Raw genomic sequence first — 18,445 nt, 5'->3', positions numbered from 1 at the left:
TATCTGTAGCTCAGCTGTCTTCGCACAGTCAGCATTAATTCCATTATTTCCACTCAGTGTCTGGCTGTGAAATACTTTGATTGTGGGAATAGTCCATAATGCTCAATCTGTCAATTGTAAATACAGTAGGGCCATGAGGTGGGCTAGGGAAGGAGTGAGGGCAGTTCAGAATTAAAAAGATAAATCTCTGTGTCCTTTAGCCTCTTAGACAGCAGTTGGAATAGATTTATGTGAAGCTGTTATCCGGTCATATAGAATTGGCACAGAAGGGGAGCATGTGACAGCACTGACCAGTGGTTTACAATAACATTAATTTTTCCAACAATTAGAACCCAATCCAAAGCCCCGTGGAGTCTTCTCATTGACGTCAATGGATTTTGGGTCAGGCCAGCAGTGAACATCTGTTAAAAATAATCTTAACCTCATTTTGATTGAAGTTATTTTGCCACTGTTGTAAATAAAGGACGGATTGCTGTGCAATCGAAAAAGAAAAAAATAAACTGAGATCCTGTTGGGGTTTTTTCCTCTTGGTGGACTCTCTATACTGATGCAAACCCATTAGAGAGTGTGTAAAAATTAAAATAAAAAGAACAGTGACCACTTAGTTTTGGGCCCTGTAGCACTGAGCCTGGATGCTGTGTTAACTTCAGTGTTGAGACACAGGCAGGTCTTGATGTGTCCTTTTGTACTGCACAGGCAACCTCTGAAAAAAGTTATTCACTGTCTTCATCAAAACAGACTGGAACTCCAACAGTTTCAGTGCTAACATTTAGGATTTTAGCAGTTGTGCTTTTTATCAAAGAGCAATTGTCAAAACAAAGTTTGAATTCTCCTTTTTGTACCTCCTTGCCTGGGTGCCTGGGGAAGGGAGGAGGAAGTGGGGAGGGAAGGGAGTGGGGAGGAAGCAAAGTGGGAAGGTTGGCTGGGAGTCAGGAGTAAGGAGGAGCTGGGGAGGGGAGGATTTGGGATCTGATGAGCTGCATTCAGCCACACTGGCAGAGTTACTTCCACCCAGCAATGTGCTGCTATCAGTCTTGGTGATTAAAGGTGTTTTCTGGGTTGTAAGTCCGTCTGAGAGCTTGCTATGGCTGAGGTAGAAAGACATAAGGGGTAAGATGAGTCCATCACTTTTCCCAGGACAAAGGGAAGAACTTACTAGTTGAGCAGAGTTTTGAGGACAATTTAGTTCTGACTTCCCAATGAAAAGCATGAAGAAAAAATAAGGTGTAGATTAGCTGGAAACAGTACTGGTCATGCATGCCCTTGTAAAGACTGAGAGAAAATAAAGCGCTTTTCATTCATGAAGTAGAAGTGGATATGTATTCATATTCAAATGTGACAAAATTAATTACTTCTTTTTCATTTTGAATATGTACATTTTATATGAAATTCCATTCTTGTATTCTTACTTCTCCATGGGTAAAGAAACTGAAAACTTTGCAGTTTTCCTTCATGGAGAAGGAAGAACACAGGAATGGTTTCAGGTTTGTTTTTTTTTTCCGGTGATAGGGCTTTCACTTTTAGCCCCTGTAGATGAGTCCTGCCGTCCTCCGGGTCCTGCTAGTTTCTGGGAAATGCTGCTGCTGTCTGTGGGCTGTGTAGGGAGACATCCGTGGTGGGGGATGCTCTGATGAATCCTCAGCCTTTGGTCACGCCGGGAGCAGGGCACGCCACATAACCCCTCTAAAGGTAACTGCTGAAGCTGGAAAGTGGTGCCTCCTTGTGTGTGCACCTCTGGTCCAACAGGGTGGGGCACCTGGGGTTCTATGCTCCCGTGCTCTCTGTCACGGAGACCTCCAGCTTACTCTTTTTACTGCCTTTCCCTAATCTGAAATACGTCAGCATGGCAGATCATGATCTCTGTAAGGGAAAGCAGTGACCCTGACTTCGGATTTCCCATGGTTTTTCAAGTTTTTGCGTATTTACCATTTTCTCTCTAAGAGTAGTGTGGCTTTAAATTTTCAGTGCAAAATGAAGTGAGATTTCTAGATACTTGACTACTGATTTCGTAGCTGGTAAGTGCACGGGGCCTGGCTCACTTGGTGACCTACAAGTAAATGAAGATGCTCAGTGTCAGAGCATGCAGATGTGTTTTGCCAGGAAATAAACAGGCTTTTGTAATATTTGCTCATCTACATCTGTCCGTTGAATCCATTTCTGCTGTGCAGAAGTAGTAAAAAACATAAGCACGCAAGCAGCAGAAAACATGGTGCTGCATGTCCTATCAAAAAGCAATAGATATAAATGTCACTACTGCACACTTTCTTGAAGAGTACCCAACTAATACTTGCAGTAAAACTTTGTCACCATATTGCATTTCTTTGGGGGCAGTAACTGGCAGGCAGCAACTGTATACTGAAAGATGTTAGAGTGAGGGAGAGAAGAGGCAGAGGAAATTTTATAGTAAATATCCTCAGAGGTCATAAACAAATGCAGCATAAACAGTACTCCAGCTTCTCACTAACAAACTGAGCTTAAATAGGGATTGTTCCATCTTGCATCTGAAATGCTGTTCCAAATAACAGTACCAGCCTTGTTTTAAAGTAAGGGAAAACACTGAAGCCCATTCTTGAACAGTTGACATCTATTATGTGAATTCACATGTGTAAAAAAAAAAATACAGGGCATTGATATTTAATGTCAGACTAAAGGTTACTTACATGTAACCTTTTTTAGTGTGCTTGCAGATTCAGTCAAATTAGTGGATTTTTCCCTGCTTTATCTGTTAAGGGTTAACATTGACTAGACCATATCTTTTGTTTTTTCTGGAGTCCTCCTGTAAAGTCACTGTGTAACTTAAGACACCGTGAAGTCTTTTTGGAGAGGGAAACTTCCTGCACTCTGAAAGTGGGATCTTCTGTAGCCCTAATCAAAGCCAACTGGATTAATGTTAGCTTCTTGCTGTTTGAGTCTGTGATGCCATCTATGCATTCCTGCAGTGACTCTGCAGTATATCAATAGTGTTACTTCACCTTCTCTTTGCCAACCTGTCAGGACCATGAGGATTTTTCAGAATCCTGTCTCGGGGAGATGCAGGGCTTTAGTGTCTTCCTGTCTTTTCTCTGCCTAGTAGCAAGCTTTCTCAGGCATAGTTGCACTGTTGGGTTTGGGGACTCTTAAGACAACGCTGGAATACAAAACTGAGTGTAAAATACCCCTGTGCCACTGAGAACTCCTTGGTTCTGTTTTCTGAGGAGCGAATGTTTGCCCCAGCCTCTAGAGTTAGTCCTGCACTTTGTGGAGACACAGATTCTGTTCTGTGTTGATGGCAGGGAGTCAGAAGTTTGAGGGGGAGCCGTGTCGCAGCTCCTTCAAGTTGCAGCAGCCGTGGCTTGTTGTCAGCTTGGTGTGGAGACCCACTGGAGGCAACTCCACCAGTCCTCCTTCTGTCCTGATCGGGCAGCCAAACCACCTGCTCCCAATGGCCCCTGACATCCCCCAGGGAAAAATAAGCCCCTCATAACTGACTTGAGGCTCCATGTTCACTAGGAGTCTTAATGAACAAACTCCTAAAGTAGGAGAAACAAGATTTTCATGCCCCTATAGGTTTATAGGAAAATAGGATGAAAGTTTTCAATTAATACCAAACAAAACCTCACAAATTTTAGGAAATTTTGACTCTGAACTGCGTAGCTCAAGCTTGAAAATGAACCTGGTGCAGGTTGAAATTGATGTTGGCAGCTCACTGACAGTTCAGCATTTCAGTGAATTAAATGAACCTCATTGTATTCACAGGACAAAAAGGAGTTATACTGAATATTTTTAGGGTAATGATTTAAAATTTGAAGCACTTCTGCAGTGAAAATCCAATCTTCCTTTTAGCAGAGTATAGTTTGGATTTGAGGAATAAAGGAGCATAGCTATGGTAAGCAATGATTTAGTTCTCTGATTCACAAAGTTGCTCAGTGAGTCATTGAATCAGATCCCACCAGTGACTAATATGCATTGATTTAAGTGGATTTCATTATCTCATTATGAGGTTTTTTGATGGTACACTTCTTCATTGCCTTAACTCAAAGTTTGAGGGAATTCCTTGTGATAAATCTGGGCTTGTAGGTAAACATGCAGCAGTGAGCACTAAGACCTCACCCTTCTGCAATTATGTTAGATACTTTGTTTTACTGCCAGGTTCAATCAAGTAGAGTAACAAAATAACATAGTTTACAGCTGAGATAAGTAACTTACTATTTACAAGTATGCTTGTCAAGCAAGTCAGAAGACAAGAGGTTCTTAAGACTTAAATTCTCCAGTTCCCATCTTGTTTATGCTAAGCTTTTATCTGGATTAAATTTTGGCTTGCAAATGACAAAATTATTAGCCTTTAATTGACTATATTTAATTCACATCTTTAGTATTCACTTCAGTATTTATCTATGTAACCTGCAAATTGGAGTCTCTGTACCCAGATGGTGTTACCCGGAGAGATACCTGTTTTCTCACTCCTTGCACAACAGGAACACAGGATGGGATCTGAGAATATGTAAAATGTCAAAACATATTTGTAGACATTCCAAAGGTATGTCTCTGTATTACTTAGGATCTTGATGTTGTCATGCAGGCAAATTAATTTATTACAGATTATATACTTTTAATTCCAGATGGTGATGAATGGTAATATTAGGTAACATTCCGTCTCTGTCCTTGATTTGCTGTCTGATCTAAGTCAAGCAAAATACTCAGGTTTTCAGTTTGTTTGCAAATAAATTCATCACATACTTGGCAGGCATGTGATGAATTAGGTATTGGAGAAATGAAATGTGTTGTCAGGATTAATAAGGGAAGATATGAAGTCATGAAAATGTCTCCATCTCAAAGAACCAAAGTCTGTGGACATATGAATCTGTGGTTTTTGCCTGTCTACAGAAGGGTCTGTTGCAAAATTTACATTCATTTTTGGGTTTGGATTTTGAACGCTCCAGGGCTTTCAGGTAAGGCCCATCTCCAGGGAAAATAAAATTTAACCACAGCCACCAGCCCAAAACTGAACCATCAAGTAACCCAAACCCAATTGAGGGAGGTTAAAAAGAGTTTGGTTAAGTGCCTTGTTTTGTTGCCTTTGGCTAGAAAAAGAAGTGGGAGTGAGAGATGCCTTTATAGATATTTCTGACCTAGGTTAAATTAGGACAGTAAAAGTCTTGTGAGGAAGTTTCAAGGGCTGATTGGATTACTCAGATCCTAGCTCAGCCTGTGGAGATGGATCCAAAGTTCCAGATGTTTTTTAACTTAGAAAGGGAGAGATCTTACGAGGTCTGCATTGTTTCTACATAATACCTCCCCTAGTTCCTTATGGATAAGCCCATCTAAAAGATACTCATCAACATCCCTAAAACACATAGGCTTCTTAATCCAGTTATCTTGTTTGAATGGGATGAACACTTCCAGGACTGATCAGCCTGTGGCTTTGCTATCAGTTACCTGTTCGGGGAAGAGAAATTGGAATCCTCTTAATATTTCAGCACAGAGATTGTTCTCCCTTCCAGTAACTCCTCACTATATTATAAAAGTCTTCCTGTCACTGGAAGTCAATCTGGTTCACTCTTTTCATCAGATAACAGCAAGAGTTTGGTTCTTTTTTGGAGAAAGAGTTTGCATTTTTGTATTTTTCTAAGTATTGTTCTATGCAAAATTTAATAACAGAGTTTGAAAAGTATACTCTACTTCCTGCCATTCATGCTCCTTGTTTAGCTTTAATGCCACATTTACAGAAAAATGAAAGCCAGAATGTAAAACTGATAGATGCACCTGCCCTCATATGCTAACATAATGCATCATTTTGGGTTATGCATGCTTCAGGAGGACTCAAAACAAACAAAAGCTAGCAAGGCAAACAAAAAACCTACATGTGCTTCGCACACAAAGTCTTAGAAAAAAACACTGACCTGATTACACACATCTATTTTTTAGTAGACAGACACTTGGGATTCATTTAACTGAAGATGTCCCTTTAAAAGTTGCCAAATGGTGTGTGACCCATTCTGCCACCCCACCTTCTTTTCCTTGATTAGAAAAGGGAAAGGATGTACTGAAGATAACACTGAGGATACTTTCCAAATGACCAAAGGAAAAGAAAGAAGGAGGAGAAGGGATCATTAAAATGATAAATGAAAGTTGGATTTGCTGTTATTACAGGTTATGTTGTTTTTTCTCAAGGGGAGTGAAGGAGGAGAGGATGCACTGTTTCCTGTTGGAGAAACTGTAATCAGCTATGGAACATTTGCAGTTTTAGGAAGAAAAGGTCCTGGCTGCTGTACAAAGACTGAAGTGGCAGAGCAAAGGTTCACAATGAAATGATAATGAGATTGTGACAAAACAGAAAATAGCATGCCATTTCCTAAGAAATTGGAGGAAGCTTAATAAAAAGATGTCAAAATGTTTGTTTGCCTTAAGCTGAAATAAAGGCGTCAAATTGTGATAAGAAACACATCTAAGTGCTTCTTAAATTTAGATTTAATCTATTCTTCTTCCTGTTATTATGGCTAATATTCTGTTACTTAAGTGGTCTTTGAAACCCTAATTTCTCCAGAACTTGTTGTAATAGGATTATTCAGTATATAAGTGGGATTGTTAGCGTAATTCTTAATTCTGTATACTCTTTCAAACAGTATCAAAAAGAATGTCTTTGGGGATGGGGAGGAAACTGCATGACTAGTGTTCTTCAAGATGCCAATAATTGTGCAGGAATTTCATGAGTTGGAAACTCAGCTATTGCAAGCCACCATCACTCCAAGTGACGTTCAAAGAAAAGGAAACTCCAAAGCCAAGGTCACTAGAAAGGTGGTTTTTCAGAATCTCTCCCACCAGCCAGAGAAGCACAAGTACCTCCTCTGTAAACAGGGCTTTGCATTGGTTTTGTGCACTTGTGCCTGTGGTTGGAGAACAAAATTTTTACTCAAAAGCAGAAAATTTTAAAGTTCTTTTGCTCTACTTCCAATTTTGTGCTTTTCTCTGATGTGTTCAGGTTCCCGCTCTCTTTCTAACAGCTTCTGCCTAATTGATAAAAAGTTTACCCCTCTAAAGAGAAATAATACAGTTGCCACCTATATGAACAATGGCAGCTAACAGAGAGCACTTAATCTCTAAAAACAAATGTTATCAGAAGTCAAGGAACAAAGAATATTTTAGATGTCAGAGAGCAAATTTAAACAAAGTGTTTATAACACAACTCTTCTGCATTCCGTATAGTCTGAGGAAGTCTCATGAGGATTTTTGCATTTACAAGATTTCAGTACAACACTTCTTTTTCTGTAGATCTGATATAGTGCAAGGACTTTGTCTCAGTCTTTTTTCTTGCAGTGACCAGTGTATATTCAGATGATAAAATTGACACAATCTTACTATTTTTGAATCAGTCCTGTTAGGGGATTTCTTACACCAGCCAGTTAGTTTCTAACAGAGATGATTGAGATGTAGAACTCTGGAGTATTTATTCATCCTCTGAGCACCTTGATCCTTCTGCACTAGACTGAAAGCTTTTAAGTGACAGTCCTTCGACATGGGCTTCTGGTGGTTTGTGCATTTTCTCAGGCCTTTCTTCAAAATTTCAGTGGTTTTTTTTCTGAAGGCTATTTGGACTACAAGGTGAAACATATCCAGAAAGCCTAGACAGTGCAGAGAGAAGAGGTTTTCTGTTTGTCTAGTTGACAAGCGCTTTCTCCACATTTAAAATTTAAAATACTAAGTTTGTCATTAATTTTTAGATCACCTGTGTTAGTTCAACTACCTGTACTACTAATACTGCTGTTGTCTTTTGGACACTATGATAAATCTGTAATGTAAGAAGATACTAGGAAGGCACAGCAGTTTTTTTCTGTCGTCAGTGCTATGCACTCTCTTGCGTAAGAAGAATTCAGCAACCAAGCATGCAATGAATATGTCAAACAAGACTTCAGTAAAGGTGATCTAAATGCGTGGAATAGTTTTACATTCAAAAATAAGGACAAACGCCAGTTATTCCTCCTAAGTCAATTACATTCCTCTCAAGCTGACAAAGAGAAGTTTTCTAACCAGCTGTCAAGTCAGGAACCAGTGCGGAAAATTGTAGGACCAGAGACAAATTGTTTCCCAGAGCCCTCACTGTTTGCAGACTGTCCAGGCCTTAAGTTGGAGGACTCATCCTCTCATCTTATTTTCCAGATATCCCAACAGTTTTCCACCAATCCTGCCTGGCTCTTCAGGCATACAGTGGCTGTGTATGAAATGTCTTTGCATCCTCAGAAGAGGGGAAAGGGTATTACAAATTGTATGAGTCAAAGGCAGCTGCTTGAGGACCTGATTTATTCTGCATCCTTTAGGAAAGAAGAGGAAAAAATATTTTCCTTTTCTGAATCAGTTGACTTTTGAAAATTAATAAACCCTTTTTTATCCACTCATGCTGCTGGGTGACCTGTTTTTATTGTATGCTGAGGTGCAATAAAATAACAAAGGCAGTACTGTGAAGAAAAACTCAGAGGCTTTATTTCAATGCATAACAAAGTTTGTTTACTTTGAAAGAACAGTAACAATGTAATAAATGTCTGGTGCAGAGTTAAGTACGTCCTTGTCCAAATTTGATTTATGTGATCATTTCTGGATGTTAACTCAACCATTGTTAGCATAACCTCCATCGTTTTTATATTCATGCTGCCTGTGGGCACATAGTAACACAGCAGTGTGAAAGAAATATGAAATAAAATTGGTAGCAGTTCCCAGAGCAGGAAGACTCTTTTCCTGAAATAACAGAGGTTGGTGTGTAGTGAGCCATAGATCAATTTAAGGCGAGAAGATCTGTGTGACTGGAGGAGCTGTGTTAGGAGAAAGAAGGCAGCCATTGATTTCTGCAGCTTATTAACCTCTTGAGTGCCATGAGCAGTAATGCAGACATCATCCATGGTCTGCTGGTGTGTGTGTGCGTGATGTGGCTATCAAATTACCTGAAGAAAAATGCAGCCACTTTGGTTGACTGCTAAAACACGGGAGATATGCTGCCAGATCAGGCTGCCTGAGCTTTTGAAGGCAGAAGTTGAGCTTTGTGAGGAATGCTTGTAGGAACACTTCTGTAAACATGTATGTAATTCATACAAGATGTCTGTGTAATTCCTACAATGACTTCGTTCAGTGTACAAAGGAGGGTTTCTACAACCCCTGCGCTAGGCAGGAGTTTTTTTAGGTAAGCAAAACATTCAAGTTGCCACAATGAGTTAAGTTAAACACAGTTCTCGAGGGAAGTTTTATGGGTATAAACAAAAGACATTCTTGTTTGTCTTTCATGATCATTTCAAAATTGCACATAATTACTATATCCTTCCCATGTGAGCTTTGCAGATCATGGTCTTCAACCAGATGCTATAGCATATGTTTCAGTGTCCATAGTTCCACAGTTGAAGTTCAGGGATATCTGCAGTAATATTTTTGATTCATTTACTTTGTAATTCAATTTCACCTGAAGACACTATATCACATGTCATCATCATCAAAATTTTATATTTATGATTTAAATTGAAAATTACAGTTGTCAATAAAGAAGTAGTATGTTCAGCATCTTCCTGTAAGTCATTCACATAAACCCTTAATTTCATCTTAAATCTGCATCTTGATTTTGTGTCAGCTGGTGGATCCCATAGGCTGGGAATGGCTCTTTGCTTCTGGGAGATTCAGACACAACTGCTGAGGGCAGAATTTGAGCATTCACTTCTGGCTGCATTACCTTTTGCTCTTCTGTTCTAATTAACCTTTTTCTCTCAATTTCATATAGCTGTGCTTTTCTTTGTTTGTTTGACACTGAGCTTGGAAGGGGAAAGAGAAAATGCTTGTGAGATTATACTTGTTTGAGCCGTGTTGTGCTCAGACAAGGGCAGCGTCTCAGTCCAATTTTATGCAAGATATATCATAATAAAGTACATTACTGTGGATGTCACAGTAATCTGAGATGGGGCATAGAAATCAGCTGATAAGTCCTGTGATTCAAAGGCAAATCAGTTATTACTGAAATGACCCAAAGGATGTGATTTTAGCATGGTATTCTTTCAAGCTGACATCCAGAGTTTGCATGTGGATAGCCTGCAGTGTTGGATTCAGGCTGTTCTGTCAAGAGCCCAGTTTTGAAAATACGTTTGCTACAATTCCTCATCAGTATTATGAATGTCTTCGCTTATGAATGAAAATACAGAATAAAAGATTATTGTGGGTAATCTTTTTAGTATAATATATTAGAATACAGCACTCACCTGAAGCATCAAGTCAGGTTTCAGGAGCACTGTCTGCTGATGACTGAATTTGAATTGAGACCCATGACAACCATACAGAGCAGTGGGCAGCAAGTTTGATGGTTCAATTCAGAAAATATATTTCCATAGCAAAAAGTTACTTGTTTCCATCCGATATGTTTGTGCTTTGGCAAGTATTATTTATGCTACTGGTAATCCAAAGGATGAAATAAACATTCTTCATAATCCAGCGTACAGCTGCATGTTGCAACTCAGGCCAAACCTTCACCTTCAGATCATCCACCGCAACTCTAAGTGTGAGTTTTATAGACAGTTCAAGAGAGGGTAGGTGGTGATTTCAGTCATCTGTCTTTAACTAAAAAAACAGATATTAACTTAGATAAAAATTAGTGGGAGTGACTTCTAATTTTTAGTGCAAAAAAGTGAAGTTTTTTGTACTTTAAAATTTAAACTCGTTACCTGAAAGTAGTGACAGTTCGTGGGCCAAGATGGAACTAGGAAAGTTGGAAAGTCGAGAAACAGCTAACACAAGTTTAAAAAGTGAATTGATTTTAAGAGTGTTTTGTTATCCAGGAATTAAACTGAATGCCAGTCATTTTGTAGCAGCCCTGTATAAACAAAAAGAAATAAGAAAACATGTCCACATGTCACTGCCAGTAGGTAACTGTTTACACCTACATTAGTCACTCCTTCAACAGGCCATGAAATTGTTCCAGCTTTTAAAATCTGTGAGAAAATCGAGACAGGTGCTGGCACATCATAAATGAAAACCTGGCGTTCAGGCTGGTACAGTAGTGGTGTTGTTACTCTTTGCATTCTGGAAGTCATATGGCTGTCAAGTTGCAATGAAGTTACTTTGTGCTTTTATATTATTGAAACGCAGTGAGGTCTTTGGACTGCACATGAGGACCATGAGGATTACTGGTGTTGGAAGTTATATTGATACTCAGTATGTAAGGATGGCTTTTTTTGATGTTATTACTGACTTTGTGCTGTGTTGCATTACTTAATAAGGAAGAAACCTCCTACAGAGGGTGCTTGCACATCTGCTGTTAGAGAAATCAAATCCTGAACCATCCATGATCCAAAAAAAACCTTAGCAACTTCTCTGAAAATCCTCTCGGAATAATACCACCCATAGAAACAGCAGACAAAGTGATATTTTAATTTCACAGTAGAACAAACATTCAGTGTTTTTTCATAAAAATAGATGGAAAAACAGAGAATAGAGAGCGTCATCTTCAGTGTGTGGATATTTTTTGTGAGCTCATTTAAACCAGAAATCCAGTGAATTGCTATGGAGCTTCTTATCTCAAGAAATCAATACTGTTCTCTCAGAGGACTGTTTAATCTTCAGTTTCTTACAAGGTTTGTCTTACAGATAAAACTGTATTGAATCTTGCTACCTTTGACCAACTGTCCAGTTTCTGTCCTCCCTTTTTTCCAAGACTTATACCAGACTGCAAAATGAAAACACCACAACTGTGAGGTTCTATTAAAGGTTCAAATGAAATTACCTAAACCGTTAGGGGTTTTAGAAAGCCTCCATATTATTCTTACTAACAATGAGGTAATTTAGTTACTCGAATTAGTGATTTAATCACTGTATAAAAACTGCCTTGGTTTTTGTGTCACGTTTAGCCCTATATGAAAATCTCCTAATACAGCATTAGGGAATTAGAATTATCCTGGTACTGAGAGAAAAGATGATATTCCATTGTGTAACCTGAAATGCCTGTATTATCTGAATATACCTGCTTTCCTTATTGCAGAGCTCAAATATTTTCTTCATTTATAGTTTGCTTTAATATGTAGAAAAGACAGCAGACAATACAGTAGGGTTATTAGCCTTTTCTGATTTCTTTCTCTCTATTATTTAATTTTCCAAAAGTGGGTGACATGTTTGTGTTTTAAAATGTTTTCACATTTGTATTTTGAGTTCTCTTTTAGTGTCACTTTCTGATTTTATACCCATAATCACCTTGTACCTCTAGTGCTGTGCAATTTTTAATATACTCCAGTGACACTCCAGTGAGGTAGCAAGGTAATGTCATTTTCAGGTGTATAGTTAGGGAACAGAGGCAGAGAGGGTAAGAGCAGCTTTCCTGTACCTAACTCTGCCTAGTCATTTAGGCTCCCTCTAACACCTGCAGTTTGGAGATGTACGACCCCCTTCCCCGCAGTGACTGAGCTGGTCACATTAAAGGCTATGGCAGGCAGCATGCTGAACTCAGTTCTTCCAAAACCTACAATAATGTTCTCTTTCTTGGAACGTATTTCTTTTCTAAAAGAAACAAGTATATTATCCTGAAGTGATTTGAATACTGCTCCTTCATGTGGCTTGGAAAGAAGCATGAACTTCATGATTTTTGTATTACTATTTTAAAGTGTTTGATATTTCGCTTATTAAACTGATAATGTCATCCACCATCTCAGGTTTCATGGTTTCTGTACTGATTGCTTTTCAGATACTACACTCTCAGGGGAAATTGGCACCAAGAAAAAAGTGAAAAGACTGTTAAGTTTCCAGAGATATTTCCATGCATCCCGGTTACTGCGTGGAATTATACCACAAGCCTCTCTGTACTTACTGGATGAAGACTACCTTGGGCAGGCAAGGGTAAGACAAGTCTCCAGATCTCCATTTCTTTTAATAATACTACAAAGAGTTTCAGTTCTGTTTTAGTCTTCAGATAATCAAATTCATGACTGAGCTTTCTCAAATGACCCACATGCCTACCTCACAATGAACTGTCCATTCCTCATATGTGGTTACAGCCTTGAAGGCTGAGGTCTCAAAACAACAGAGAATATTGCTAATTCTATTCAGCATTTTCAGATTCCAACAACTGAAATTGTAATATGGATTTATTAAAGAATGAAGGATTTCAGGTTAAGTTAACTGATTTAAGTGCAGCTCTGACACAGCATTTAGTTCATCCCCTTGAAAAAAGACATGTGTCTCTCATTCGGCATGGAACAGCTATTAGGCAACCCACCATAACTCTCCATAGTGCAAAAGGCTAGGAAACATGGAGGAACATGGAGTGCAAACTTCACAGTGATCAAAATATAATTACCTTATTTTGCAGCTCTAACACTTTGAATGGTATTTTCTAGCAAAACTTACACAATTGATGGTATTTGGATTATATGACTAGGCAATTTTTATTCTCTGCTAGAGGATATTATATGCCGGGTGTTAGAAAGTAATTAAGAATCCAGAACTGTTGAATATAGACTAGAAATGGGAGTGAATGTGTATTTCATTCACTCATACATCACTGTCTGTCATAGAGGTAGTCCAGCATCAGTCTCCTGACTCAACTGATGTAGCTGCAAAAACACTACATTTGGTGGTAATGATGGATTCTTCTGCATGTCTGAGTGGGCTTAACAGTAGCACAGTAGTTATAAACAGTAGTTTATAAAAGCTATTCCTGTGTACTGCTTTGTTTAGCGCATTGTAGCCCATATTCACCATGAGAACTAAGATTTTAAAACACTGTATTGAAAACCGGAGAGAATTTGCACTGACAATTTGGGGATATGAAGAAGCAATAAAGCTTTTCTACAACAGAAGGGAGTATTTTAATAATATTTTGATTTATATTATTCATTGTTTTGTGTTCCATTTAGAAGGTATTTTTAGTGTTATGTTCAAAACCTTCTCATTTAAAAATGCAAGTGATATTTTTTGCAGTACAGCTTAATGAGCCTGATTTTTGATACTTCAAATACAACCTCTGTAGGTTTCTTGAAAAAAACTTTAAAGCTGCAGTAACCAATCCCATGACTGGTTAATCTGGAATAATAATTAAAATTTGCTTTACAGTATGACATACCAGTCATTGGCCTTTTCACATTTGTTTTTTCCAGCATATGCTGTCCAAAGTGGGAATGTGGGATTTTGACATTTTCTTGTTTGATCGCTTGACAAATGGTAAGTAAAATTTTTAAGGCTTTATTTTACTATCTCTCATATATGACTTTTCAAAAAAATCCCTAATTAATTGTTTGCTAAATATTTCCAGTTCAGATTACTGAAGAGAAATTGGCTACTTTTAACCTCTAGTAAAATCACATCCTGGAGCTTTTTTAGGCTTTTTCTGATCTATAGGGTAATGTTTAAAGTGAGCTTTTGTATTAATCTCCTACATTTGTTGTTGTCACCTTTTCAAGAAGGTGTTTCTGTTTCTTTTACCTGTGAAACTCCCAAGCTACTTTTTAAATATTTATGTTAGGTACATTGGTTAATACATCCAGATCTCCATAATCAATCAATTTCTATCAATACTAAGGACATTTGAGTGAAGATACTCTTGCTTCTGTTTAGTGGCAAAAATTAGGAAATTTATTGAGAGTAAAAATCTGTGAAATCTTTTCTTTAAATATATGCTTGTAAAACCATCCCTCTTCCCCACAAACATCCAGGCAATACCTCTTGATCAGGTAACTGCTGAAGAGGATCATGGTTGCACCTTTCCCCTTTCTGTACTGCTCAGAGAACTGAGATCTCTTATTCCTTACCCCCAGTCTAAATAGGTTTGGCTAGGGCAGAAGGTGTAGAAAAAAGTTGTTTTAGAGGGTCATTCAGCTGAGTGACTGGCAGTGAAGAGTGAAAAGGATTGCAAATTGCCTGGGAAGCAAAAGCATAGTTCTTCTAAATTATCTTTCTCTGCCCCTGCTCAGTAGTCAAGACCAAATCAGTTTCCATGTGTTCTTCATACAGATATTTATTTTCCTTCCTGAGTTACATTAAATAAGAAAAGACTCCCTTCAAACTTTGTTTATGTGTAGTATGGGTTGGTTGGTTTGGGGTTTTTTCTAACTTCTATGGAAACATTGCGGATAAAAGTGCCGCTGAATTAAGCAGTGCAAACTTTTTGAATTACTGTGTTTATGTATAGCTGATCCTGTAATACTAGTAAGGCTCAATTTTGCCAGTGTTCCCAGTATTGGATTAACAGTAAGGCCAGTGCAACATTACAGTGGGACTTGAGACTGTAGATGCTGCAACATGCAATTGTAGCTGAGCTAGGTTACAGGGGTTAATTACGTGTTTGTACAGCCATATGCAAAAAAAAAAAAAAATTCCAAACTCCTGATTTTTAGTAATTAATTAATTAGTACAGTATGGCAAATCAAAGTGGCAGAAAAGCCACACTTGTTTCTGTTGTTTCTGAAGATAGACCTGAATTATGAAGATGCTGTTGCTCTCAGACAAGCCTGTCAAAAGATTTTGTTAAAACCATGTCAGTTTGCCTTCTTCCAGTTAAAACCACAGTTTGCCTGTCATACTGAAGCAGCAAATGTGACTTTATGGCATCTAGACACAAGAATGGCAGTCCATTGGTACAACCCTTCCATCAAGTCTTGATTATTTATATAAGTGACTTCTGTGTATATGAGAGTCGTCTAAGCTCACTTCATTGGAGATGAGGTGATAGGAGCTGACTAATAGGAAATTACCCAGATTTTTAGCCTTGCTTGGTTTGTAACTACATGTAAAGGGAATCTAAGAGTTGTTTCCTTTCTGCTTTTAGGAAACAGTCTTGTAACATTGCTTTGTCACCTCTTCAATGTGCATGGACTTATTCACCATTTCCAGTTAGACATGGTTACATTACACAGGTTTTTTGGTAAGTGCGCACCTCAAAGCCATCTTTGAATGAAGTTTATACCTTAATTAGAGCATCAGAGAAGGCACTGGCTTGGTCTGTCTCTGTGAAAATGATGATGTCATTGGAAATACTTTAGAAAAGGTGTCTATGATATATAGCATCATACAATTTGCAGGTATTCAAGTACTTGGTTCAGTACATAATCAGTGGAGAGATTTCAAAAGGCCCTGCTTTGGGCTGAAGCATCCCAGCACCACAGTCACACTGGTGGTTTAAAATAAAGTATGCCATGCAGAGATGTGGCTGGCTTAGGCCCACACAGACAGACAGACACTGCAGAACCTACGCGTGCACAGTACAATTGTGGTGCACTGTAATTGTTTAGTGTGACTAAAAGACCACCGAGACCCAGGGCAGTTAAAAGCTTATGTGCAAAATTTAACAAATTATATCAAGCTGTCTACACTGAATAGTGTTGATGAAAGCCCCTGCTGCTGTTACTGCCAACAGAAATATTAGCCCCATGCTGTCAGTGAACCAAAAGAAATTGGCAAAATCAATTACTTTTTGTATCACTTTTTAAAGCAGCTAAATGCCAGTTTTTCAGGCTGTTAGGCAGAGTTTCCAAAGCAAGGAAGTCTTCTTTAAGACTGCTTAATTGTTGCTTCTGGAAAGGGTTCCTCTGGTGCAGAGACAGACAAAATCTCCCTGCTGTTTCTAACTCCTCTGGGCAGACATGAAGTGGACAGTCGGGTAATTAGAGCTAGTGGTACTCACAGTTTAAGGGATTACCCACTGTACCTCCAGATGCTTGTGTGGCTGGGAACAAACAGAAGGCCTGGACTTTCTTTGGTGCTCCTCATGCTGGCAGTGAGCGCCATGGGAGATCTGCCTGTTCACTTTCTATCTGATTAATTTGGTCATGTCTAGGAGAGTGCTTTAGGAAGGATCACATGCAGCTTCCAGCACTCACATGGTGGCGTCCCAAGAGCATGTAATGGTACAAACACTGACAAACACTGCTGCAAGCCCTGCAGGAGGGGTGTGAAGCACGCATCTCAATGATTTTTCTGTCTGAGAGAAAGCTGAGAGTTAAGAGGTTGATGCTTCTGGTCCAGCTGGACCAGTTCCAACACTGCAAACTAAAGAAGAACTGGCATTTCAAAATGAACAGACATATATGACTAAAATTGTCACGGGAGATTTTGCTGTGAATACCCCAAAGCTGGTTTTTTTGATTCTTCACCTGGGGGGCTAGGAATGTCTTTGGCTGTAGTTCATCACTCAAATAACAAATGATGGCAGGATATCAGGGTCTCACTCCCTGCTGCCGTAAAAAAAATAGGTGGTACTGCCTTAATGGCACACTACTACCCTATGACAGCAGCTTAAATCATTACACTCCATTGCGGATAAAATTGCCTCTCTTCCTTGTTTATTTTACTCCTCAATGAGAGCCTTCACCAAGGCAAGAAAGAGGTGATTTATGCACTAGACCCAGTGTATCCCCTGAGGCCTCACAAATCCTTTCATGCATTTTTCCTCTAAAGGTATCCCGATAAAAGCAGCAATTTAAATAAGCTACAGCTATTTGAAGAAACTCCTTAGGCAGCTGACTGCAAAACCTCAGATTGTGCTTTAAGTCCAGTTCCCACTTGTGGCCATGGCATTCAGAGACAAAAGGATCTTTGTTTTCTGTTTTGATTCCCAGTTATGGTTCAAGAAGATTACCATAGCCAGAACCCATACCACAATGCTGTCCATGCCGCTGATGTCACACAAGCTATGCACTGCTATCTGAGGGAGCCCAAGGTAATGGCCACCTTTCACACTTTCAGATGTTGCTTTCAGATGGTTCTCAGATGTTTTCTCCCAGGACTGAAATACAACCCCCAAGAGATACTTCTAGACAGCAGAAAGCGATGGCATGCTGGAAGTCAGGATCAGCTTCAGCTACAGGTTACAGATGTTTCAGTCAAGAGAGAGTCACTTCTTACCGTGCAGGCATCATGTCTGAGTGCTGCCGTGTGAGCTCCAGCCACCTCGGTGATGTGACCCAGCCACCCACTGGTGCCTGCAGTTCTTCTCCCATCAAACTCACCAGGAGGCAATGCATGTCTGTGCCTCAGCCACCTCAGAGCATAAGCTCCCCACATCACTATTTCAAAGTACCAAATTAGGCGCAGTGCCACACCAGGAAAGGGGAAAACAGACCCTTCAGATGGGTCTGTTGCAAAGGCGTCCTCTGCACAAGTATTTGACTGCTACTGCAAGTCCTCAGAGCTTCAGGGTGGTGTTGCCTTGAGTGTTACTTGAAGGCATTGCAGTATTGCTGTGCTGAGCCGCAGTATAGGAATATAACAAATCTTTTAGTTGGCTTGACTCAAATGAAAGGCTGTTCTGCTAGAACTAGCAGTTTGTTACACCAGAATATAGCAATGGTAAGTGAGGACAGGATCAGGCTCCACCTTTCCTGTATTTTAATCTCCTGCAAGATCTGCAAGTCTTTTCTTGCCAGGAAGTGCAGAGGACAGCCAACATCCAAAACCTGGACCATGCTGCTCATCAGTTCTCACCTCAGGATGCTTCTTTCATCTCATAGACCTCATGTTCTCTAAT

The 18,445-nt window shown here is 39.3% G+C and overlaps 1 protein-coding gene across 3 annotated transcripts in view; it reads left to right on the top strand.

The window, feature by feature from the left end:
- The window catches only part of PDE7B (phosphodiesterase 7B), a 169,751-nt gene that overhangs the window by 132,333 nt on the left and 18,973 nt on the right, over positions 1 to 18,445 (top strand). For all 3 annotated transcript variants that reach the window (XM_066315617.1, XM_066315618.1, XM_066315616.1), the window contains 4 exons: positions 12,671 to 12,822; positions 14,082 to 14,145; positions 15,749 to 15,844; positions 17,538 to 17,638. In XM_066315617.1, the coding sequence (XP_066171714.1) occupies positions 12,671 to 12,822; positions 14,082 to 14,145; positions 15,749 to 15,844; positions 17,538 to 17,638 (413 nt within the window). The remainder of the gene's footprint in view (positions 1 to 12,670; positions 12,823 to 14,081; positions 14,146 to 15,748; positions 15,845 to 17,537; positions 17,639 to 18,445) is intronic.

Source organism: Sylvia atricapilla, chromosome 3 (assembly GCF_009819655.1).
Source record: "Sylvia atricapilla isolate bSylAtr1 chromosome 3, bSylAtr1.pri, whole genome shotgun sequence".
Lineage (NCBI taxonomy): Eukaryota > Metazoa > Chordata > Aves > Passeriformes > Sylviidae > Sylvia > Sylvia atricapilla.
Note: the sequence above shows the minus strand (reverse complement) of the source record. Positions and strands in the feature narration are given on the sequence as shown.